Consider the following 9,422-nt stretch of genomic DNA (forward strand, 5'->3'; position numbering starts at 1 on the left):
CTGGGGGATGCTCAGGGCAGCAGCCTGCCTGCACGGAGCCAGCTGCAGTGAGAGCAGCTCTGGCCTAACAGCTCCAGCGAGTGACCAGCCATGCCGTACCGGGACAGCTGGAGGCTGGCCAGGGTTGGGATGGGGCTGTGAGCACAGCCTGCCTGCCTGCTGCTCCAGGCGCTAGTGCTTTCCAGAACTGGCTGAGCTGGATTTCCTCGGGTTGGACGGATTAAACTGATCCCGGCCAGACGCCAGTGGCAGGCTGCTTGCCACGTGCCCATGGTCCGAGCCTGCCTGGAGCGTCTGGTGCTCTGATGGGGATCAGCCAGCATCTGGCTTGGAAAGGAACACATGGAACACTGGAAGCACTCCTGAGGACCCTGCTGAGCCCCTGGTGTTGTCTGTCCCTCCCCAGGCCCTTGGACGTCCCCCTATGCTGCGCTTCCCTTGCAGAAAGTTGAGCAGCCGCAGCCCCACCGCTGTGTTGAGGGGTGGGTGAGGAAGAGCAGCAGATGCTGCTGCTGAGCCCTGCTGCCAAGGTGGCCGAGGCCAGGGGGGCCGGCAGGAGACGCTCACCTCGGGGTGGTTCATCCCAGGTGTCTGGCAGGAGCAGCCAGAGAGCCAGGGCTGCCTCAGCCGAGCTGGGATGTCTCCTCCAGAGCCAGCCCATCACCCTGGCCTCCAGCCCTCAGCTGAACCCGCGCGCCCGCTCCCACAAAGGCACTCCCTGGGGATGTAGCCCGGCTGTACCCGCAGCCGGGAGCTGCCAGCCCCCGCACCGCTGCCCCACCGGCCCCTGCAGGGCCAGGGGGTCCTGGCAGGGCGGGCGGCTGCCGCTCCCGGCTGGCTCGGCGGTCCCGCAGCGGTGTGCGGTGGGGCACGTGTGGGAGGAAGGGCTGGCAGCGGTGGCTGGGAGATAAGCTCCCCTCTCATCCTCATCGCCTGTGACGAGAGGGAGATTTATGGCCCCGAGCTGCGATTTGTGCGCGGCTCCAGCACACGGTATTGATCACTCCCGGTTTCTCTTGCCGCTCCCTCACCTCCCAGCCCCTGCTGCCTGGCTGCCTGGTGAGGTGGGCAAGCCAGCCCTGCCTGTTAACTCTTCCAAACCTGTGAGCCCCCGTGTCCAGGCACACCTCAGTGCTGCAGCAGCCAGGGCAACAAGGAGCACACCCAGCCCAGGCTGGCTGGGATGCCAGGGCCCATCTCTTGGGAGGATGGCAGGATTTTCCCAGCCAGGGCTCAGCACAGGGCAGGCAGGGGTAATTTGGCTGGGTTGGCAATGGGGAGCATCTGTTGGCAAGGAGAGGGACCAAGCCCGGGGGGGAGGAGAGGGGGGAGGACTGGAGAAGCCAAGGGGACAGGGATGGCAGGCAGTGATAAGGGGACAGCACGGAGGGGATGGGGCATGGTGCCAGGGATTAGTGCTGAGTGTACAGGGAGGGCAGGTGGTGACAAAGGGACGGTGCCCAGGGACAAACAGGGTGTGGTAGCCACGGGCGGTGCCCAGGGCACACAGACATCGGTGTGCACCGAGCAGTCCCAGGGCCAGCTGAGGGGCTGATGCTGAGGAGGTGGAAATGGGGGGCAGCCGAGGGGGGAAAGGGGTGGGACTGCAGGTGGCTCTGCAGCAGCAGCAGGAAACGATGTGTGAAATGAAGAGTTCCTGCCCAGTGCCCAGAGGGAGCGTGCAGCATACTGAGCAGGGCTGGGGCTGGGGAGGGGGCTGCAGGGGAGTACATGGCCGAGGGGTCCCCAGCACTGCCTGGGTACCCTGACTAGGGGGGTGGCTTTGCAGCACAGGGCTGTGCCCCTCCTGCAGGGGAGGCGGGAGAGGGGACTTGGCGTGGGAGCAGTGGGTGGCTGCTGTGGGGGGCATGGCCCTGCTAGATCAAGCCCTTACTGGCCCCCCTCTGAGACTCCCCGTCCCCGTGTACCCACCACCCCCTCCCCACTTGCTGGTTTCCCGCTGCTCCACGGAGATAATTAAATCCGCTATTTCGGCTGGTTCCGCATCCCCTGCCAGGCGGATCCGCAATCAGCCTTGAGAGGACCTGGGGCTCCCCCACCTGCGCGGCCCCTCCTGCCCTCCCCGCACCAGGGCACCTTGCGTGGCCCTGCCGCTTCTGCCTGCCTCAGCTCCCTGCCTGCGGGCATGATCTGCCTGCCTGCACCCCTGGGGGTAGTCCTGGGTGTTCATGGGTGGGGGCAATACGCTCCTCTCCTGTGTTGGTCACATCTCCTCTGCCAGCTCCAGTGTTGTAGCCCCATGCCAGCTCCTCTGGTGGGGTCAGCCCCGTCCCCAAAGCCAGCCTGGCTGCAGAGGGGCCTGTCCAGGGGGTGGCACAGACGCCAAGCACTGACAGAAACAGCTCCCCACTGGCTGCCCCACACCTCCAGCTCCCCATCCATCCCTGGTTCCGACATTATCGTCTTCCTGCTGCACCCGGGGAAGCTTTAAATAATTCACAGAGGTGAGCTCGAGCACAGATGCTCCCGCAGGCAGCTGGGTGTGAGCAGGCAGGCAGCGGCTGGGCGGCAGAGATAGCGGTGCCATCCCCGCTGGCTGCCCAGGGTCTGCTGGCACCTGACAGCCGGGAAGGAAGGGCCTGGGCTTGGCATTCACAGAGGAAAAGCACTGGGAGCATCATCCTGAGACAGCTCAGCAGAGGTGGCAGGTGAGCAGGGTACCTGGGGAGCCCCACACCATGCTGCCCCCCATGCCCAGCCCTGTGCTGTGCCCCCAGCCCGGCCAGCTCTCCCCCCACCCTCCCTGCTGCCCCCGATCTCCTGTGCAGAATCACAGACCGATTCCTGAGAAAGTCTGTTGTTACACTGGCAGCTCTGGCTATAAATTCTGATCAATAATTTAAGGAGGTAAATCCATTAATAGAACACCAAAATACCCCCTCACATCTGAAGCACAGAGGTGGGAGTGAAGGAAGGTGAGGGTGCCTGGGTGACCTGCACTGGTCCCACCAAAAGCTCTGGCGCTACCAGTACCAGCACGGTGGGGAAGGTGGCAAGCTTTGCTGTGACTAATCACCTGCTGTGCCAGGAGAGGGGAGGGCAGCATCAGTCAGAAAGCAGGGTTATTGATGGACTCCAAGGCTGCTATTACCTGCCAGCCCTGCTATTACACACACCATCACTCAGTGCGTGGCTGCGGCCACCACGCCAGCCCCTCGGCAGCATCTCAGACTGCACTGGCCAGGAAAACCCCTAGAAACAGATATAATTACACAGATCGTGCTCACCAGGGGTGTTTCAGCTGTAGCCCCGTTACCTGTGCTGCTGGCTACGCATTGCATTGATGCTGTTCAGTGCTGCCTGGGTCACCCTCCAAGTCCCGTGTCCCCAGCCCCACAGTGAGCCAGCACCAAGCAAACCCCGTAACACATCCCTGCTTGACCTCAGTGCTTTCTCCATCCTCCACAGCCAGCCCGGCCCCGTGCAGCCTGCCTCAGCTGTGGGCAGGAGGCAGCCCCTGCCAGCCAGGGTGGGGGAGCTGGCCTTCCCCACCCGCAGGTGATGTTCTCAGAAGCCGCCGCGTTGTGATGGTGAGAGCCCACCGCAGCCCGGCTCATTTCAGGAGGATTAGTCTGTGATCCCCCACTGCTCAGCCCCAGGGAGGGCAGCTCCGGGAAGCGGGGAAGGTGAATTTAAGGGAGATTAACCCTGGTCCCCAGCGGGATGGGAAATGGAGGTACATCTGCTCAGCCAAATGGAAGGAACAGCTGCCCCATGGGGGAGCAGATAAAAATAAGCTGACATTTACCTGCCAGCCCTGAGCAGAGTGGGTAGAGGGCACCGTGACCAGGCTGTGTCCACTGAGGGATACAGGCATCCATTTGAGTGCCAGGTACTCACCAGCCACTGTCCTGCTTAGGCTGTAGGGACAGCATGTGGCATGCAGCTGTGTGGCTGTGTGCCTGCAGGGCAGTGTCCCTGCACTGGTGACAGGGAGTCCCACCGAGGCAGGGTTACGTGCAGGGCACATGCAGGCATCGATGCTAGAGCGATGGGGCAGGGAGGTGTGTGGGCCAGGGTTGTGGTGTGCTCAGGGCTGCCTGCGCATGGATGTGGGCAGCAGGGTGGCAGGCAGCAAGGTGGGCAGCTGTGGCATGGGAAGGAGGGTAAGCTCGGGGCAGGGCTGGTGCCTGAGCCTGGAGCCTGCTGGAGTACTCATTCCTCCTAGGGTTATGGTAGTGAAGAGAATAGGCAGGGCTGGAATCCCCAGCAGAGGTGCCCTGGGAGATGCCCAAGGAAGGTGAAGGAAATCCACATGGGCACCCTTCCCTGCAACCAGCAGAAAGAGGCTTCTTCACCCGTCTGAAGCCCTGCAGCCTGGGCTGGCAGCACTCTCTGCCCTGCTCAGGAGCCAGGGAATGCCACAGTGGCTGCTCCCACCTCTCCATCTGCCTGCAGCAGCCCCTGTCTTCCCAAGCACCACAGAGGAGAGCTGAGTATCCTTCTACGACGGCGTTAACGTTTCCCATCAGTGCTGGCAGCTCCTCCTTAGGATGGCACTTGCCTGTTCGCAACCATCTCCGAGCAGCACAGGCCAGCTGCCCCTCAGTCACAGAGGTCAGGACACCTCCTCCAGCATTGCTGGCTTTGCATCCCACCACCAAGCAGACATTGACCTTGCCATGTGACCAGCAGCTCAGGGTGCCTGTCCCAGCCAAGGCACATCAGCCTGGCCTGCAGCTGGTCACCCAGGTCCCCAGGATGGCAACAGCCCTGTGAGCTGCTGGCACTTTTGCCCCTGGGGCACAGCAGCACCCAGCACTTGCCTGGCCTGGAGCACCCAGCCCAGCCCCAGTGAGCCCCAGGCCAAGCCCTCACCACCAAGAAGCCAGCGCATGGCTGCAGGTGGGAAGGGTTAACAGCTGTGAGAGCAGAGCCTCCCCTTCCTCCCCCTGATCTGTGTTTTACAGGCCGAGCTATTACTAGGAAATGTTCCCATCAGCACCATTGATCCCCTTGTTTACAGCCCCGTAATCCTCAGCTGTTGACTCAGGAGCAAAGAAGCAGGAGGGAGGAGGTGGGCAAAGAAGCAGGAGGGAGGAGGTGGTTCCCCCTTGGGCATTGCCTCTGCCCTGCCTGCAGCCCTGCGCAATGCCTGCCTGGCTCTGATGCAGCGGGCTAACATGTGCCCAAGCCCTGCGGCATCTGGCTGGGCACCGGGCTCTCCACAGCTTGTGGGGAGACCATGGAGGGTGGCACAGTGGCAGGAGCTCAGCTGTGGTAAAGGCCATGGCCCCGTATGAGATGGCCCACGCCGGCGGCTGTGGGTCCCCCTTCGCCAGCAACACCCGCCTGGTGGGTGGCTGTGTCTCCCACCAGCTGCCCCACACCTGGCCGCAGGGCCCTGCGTGGCAGCCCTGCTTTGTTCTCATTTGTGTGATGAGTGGAGCCATCACGCTAAATCAGGGACCCTCCCAGCTCACAGCTCTGCATCTGCCAAGCCAGGACAGCCCAGCATGGCAGCGGGTGCCAGCTCGGTGCCCCAGGCTGCCCACCAGCCAGAAGCACAGCAGGGCTGGGGTGCCAGCTTCCCGTGTGGGGTGCTGGCCTCACACAGCCCTGTCTGGTTCTGCCCCTGTGTGCCAGCTTTCCCCATCCCAGCAGGGCTCAGGTGGCTCCCTGGACCTGTGCAATGGGACTGTGGCTCTCTCTCGCCCTTGACCGAGCTGGGATTGTGCAAACAAACCTGTGCTAAGCATCTGAGGCAAGGGCGTTTGCATGGCATCCATCACTGGGACTTTCATAAGCTTTTGTAGTTCTTCCAGCTCCGATAACACTACAGTTAGGTCACCTCCCTGTGCTGGTGCCTGCAGGCAAATCCCAGTGCTGGCTGGGAGGGCAGGATTGTGCCTCCCTCTGCTGTCTTATGCTACTGCCTGGATGCAGCCCATCCCCTGGTCCCTGCTCTGCTAAAATGGAATATGCCTTGCTCCCTTCCAAAGCCCTCCAGGCAGGGATTTACCTTCCTTCCCTCCACAAGCCCTTGGGAACCTGGCTCTCCCCCAGAGTCCACGGGAGGGTAGGGAGCCAGGCTTCCCAGTCAGGCTGGAGCAAGGCTGCAGATCACAGCCTGCCACTGCTGGGGCTGATCCAGGCTGACTGAGTTCCAGGGCTGGGATCCCCAGCCCGCCTTTTCCCGGCACCTCTTAGCTTAGTTTCACAGCACAAGTCCTGCTGGAGCATCCCCAGCCCAGCTCAGCACATCCTTGCTGTGCACAGGGCTCCGCCCCAGCCCCAACAAACCCCATGTCACACCAGGCAGCCTAACAGCCTGCAAAAACTGGCCCTTGGCAGCTTTCCGCTTCCCTGATCCCCAGTCACCAGGGGCTAGGATCCCCTTGCCAGTACCCCAGCAGTGTCCTGGGCTGTGGGTGCCAGCACAGGGACCATGTACAGCCCTCCCTGCCTCCCGGGATGTCCTGCCACTGGGCACTTACTGTCTGGAAGTCACTGCCATTGCAATCCTCATCGATGAACGTGCAGCGGACAAGCATCTCGCCCAGGTCCAGCTGGTGGCCCACGCGCCCATAAAACTCCTCCAGGTCAAAGGGGTGGCTCTTTTCTTCCTTGGTCATGGCCAGCGTCCCCAGGAGGGCCTCCAGCCTGCTCCTCTCTGCTCCCTCTGGCACCAAGGGCTGGCCAGCCCCATCCAGGAGACCCAGCATCTCCCCTGCCCAGTACAGGTCATGGCCAGACACCCGCGAGAAGCGGGCAGGGTTGAGGTTGCAGAGAGTCACGGCAGGGAAGGTCTTGTTGCGCTCCGTCTCCTCCTCCAGTTGGGTGTTGTGAGGGTACTGGAAGTACAAGCCCATGCATTTGGCATAGGCATGGATGAGGAGGGCCAGCGAGCCCAGGAAGGCCAGCAGCCACAGCAGGTTACGGGCAGTGTAGCGCTGGTGCCGGAAGATGTGCTGGATGCCGTGGAGGGTGGAGCGGCCAGCAAACTCCTCCAGGCTGCATGGGTGCTGCTGCGGGACCGGGGCATCACATGCTGGGTGCCTGGCAGGGCAGCCCCCCACGGGAAGGGATGCTGAGGGCTGGGGGGGACTCCAGGGGCATGGGGGGGGCCTCCCGGCTTCTTCTGGCCACATGCTGCTGCCCGGTTCTGCCTCTCCAGCTGAGCCCAAGGCGCTGGGGGCGGTTTGAGGAGCAGATGACCAGGCAGTGACGGGTGGGTGGGTTGGGCTGTGCGGCAGGCGGCGTGTGCCAGTGCCGGGTGGGACCAGCACGGCATGGTGCTGCCCACACCCTGCCCGAGCGGGAAGCTCTCTGAGTGCCCAGACCACAGACGTACTTAGCGATTGCCGCATCCTGCAGGAATTGGAGCCAGAGGCTGAAACATCCTGGAAAGCTTGGGGCACTCTCACCGCTTGTCCCCTGGGGGTGCGGGCAATTAGCTAGAGTCCTGCTCGCTTCCACCATCTCTGTGCACTTAGCGTGGGCTCCCCAGGGAGGGAGGGGTAGGCAAATCCTCACATCCCCCTGCCAGGACATGTAGGAGCTGCCCAGGCAGGGCTGCATGGCCTGGGCTCCGAAGGTGTGAGTGGGCAGGCATGACTCAGGGGCAACAGTTCTTTGGCCACAGGAACGTGGGGGGACCCCAAACCCTGCACCAGCCTTGCAGAAGCACAGTTCTGAGACATTGGGCTGGCCAAGGATTTGAGGTGCCAAGTGTCACTCTTGTCACAGCTCCTGCACCCTTGGACCCAAGCACCTCCTTTGAGCTCCCCAAAAGCTGCGAGGGGTCAGGCTCCCGTGAGCACAGGGCAAAGGTGGGAGGTGGCAGGCCACTAGCAGGGCAGTGACACAGACCCCAGGGGAGTGCTGGGTGCTGGTACCACCCCGCATGCCACCATGGGGATGCTGCCAGGCTCTCCAGCATGGTGTCTTAAGGCCAGGAGCTCTGGTGCGGTGCTGGGTCTGCTGCAGCTCAGCATCCCTTGTCCTTGAGGTGCACAGGAAGAGGCAAAATCTTTTACGAGGCCAGCAATATAGCTGAGGAAAACAGTTGCTTGTGAGCACTGAGAAGCACCTGTGTGCCCAAAAGCTTGTCTCCCTTTCTGAACCATCTCAGTCTAGTAAAAGATACTGCTGTTCCCTACCAGGCTTGCCACACACACCCCCACCTGGGTAGATCGCACAGCGCTGTTTTGCTGGCAGTGGGAGCAAAGGAGCTGCGGAGCAGAGCTGCGTCCATGGGGCTGGACGAGACAGGTCAGGATGGGGGTGGTTGCCCAAGCTGGGAGGAGGGACTGCATTCCCCCATGCTGTTCCCGACACTGGGCACAGGAACCTCCTGGGAGGGCAGATGGGTTAATCAGAGGCAAGGATGCCTGGGCACAGGGAGGAGGTAGTGTCTAGGCTCTGTGAGGCTGGAAGAAAGCAAGAGGGCTGGGCTCTCTCCTGTGGATGCTTGGACCTGGCCAGGCGCCCAGCAGGGCCCCAGAGTAGAGCAAAAGGCACCACAAGGCCCCGGTGCCGGCAATGCTGGCCCTGCCCAGCTGCGCTCCCCTGGCCTGTGCTCCCCAGCACAGCTCTAAATCCATTAGCTTTGCATAATTAGATTTTTCTCAATTACCAGATTATGATAATTAACAGCTCATTTGTAGGAGGCAGTGCCTAATCCCGGCATCGCCTTGGCTTGGCTCCAGCCTGGCTCACAAGGCTGCCGGCGCTGGGACAGCAGGCAGCACAGCAAACACCGGCACACGGAGCGCTGCCAGGGGCCGGGCGGCCTCAGGGATGCTCCCAGGAACCCCCAAAAGCTCTCCACCACCGGTGACCTAGACCTCCCCTGCACTGCCTGGCCAACACAGCCTGCCTGGAGTGGTCAGTCCCCAAAAACAGGAGGCATGAGAGCCCATGCAGGGACAGCATCTGCTGGCAAGGGGAGTCAGCAGGGTTTCAGAAGTGGCTCAGGCATCCACGTGGCTCTGGAGATGCAGAAAACATCCTGCAATGTCTCCTCCTGCAATCAGCCACCAAAGGAAACCATGAGAGAGGTTAGGGTCGTGGGCTGGGCTGGTGTGGCTGCAGTCATTAAGAGGTTTGTTAATGAACTTTCCTAGTCAATAATGTTGCTGAGGAAGGACAGGAGAGGAGGGTAGCGGGAGGCAGCCACTGGTAAGGTACCAATCTTCATCACAGGAAGGCAGGGCAGCCCAGGCAATCACTGCCCATCACAGAGCTTCATTCCTAGTAAAAGGACAGAACAAATATTAAGAGAAAAGTGCTTCTGAGGACCTCAAGAGCAAGGGAACAGGGAGCAATAAAGATGTGCTCAGAGCTCACACAGAATAAATCTGCCCTGTCCAATTTGATTGCCTCTTTGGGGTAAAATTGCTAAATATATTGATGGAAAGGAGACAAGAAGTGTGATATATCAGGCTTTTACTGAATCA

At 61.6% G+C, this 9,422-nt stretch overlaps 1 protein-coding gene across 1 annotated transcript in view; it reads right to left on the reverse strand.

The window, feature by feature from the left end:
- The window catches only part of ASIC4 (acid sensing ion channel subunit family member 4), a 65,195-nt gene extending 58,078 nt beyond the window's left edge, over positions 1–7,117 (reverse strand). Inside the window, exon 1 of the mRNA XM_027810794.2 lies at positions 6,459–7,117. Coding sequence (XP_027666595.2) covers positions 6,459–7,112 — 654 coding nt within the window. The 5' untranslated portion in view covers positions 7,113–7,117. The remainder of the gene's footprint in view (positions 1–6,458) is intronic.
- Between the last annotated feature and the right edge of the window lie 2,305 nt (positions 7,118–9,422).

The sequence above is a fragment of the Falco cherrug genome, chromosome 8 (genome assembly GCF_023634085.1).
Source record: "Falco cherrug isolate bFalChe1 chromosome 8, bFalChe1.pri, whole genome shotgun sequence".
NCBI lineage: Eukaryota > Metazoa > Chordata > Aves > Falconiformes > Falconidae > Falco > Falco cherrug.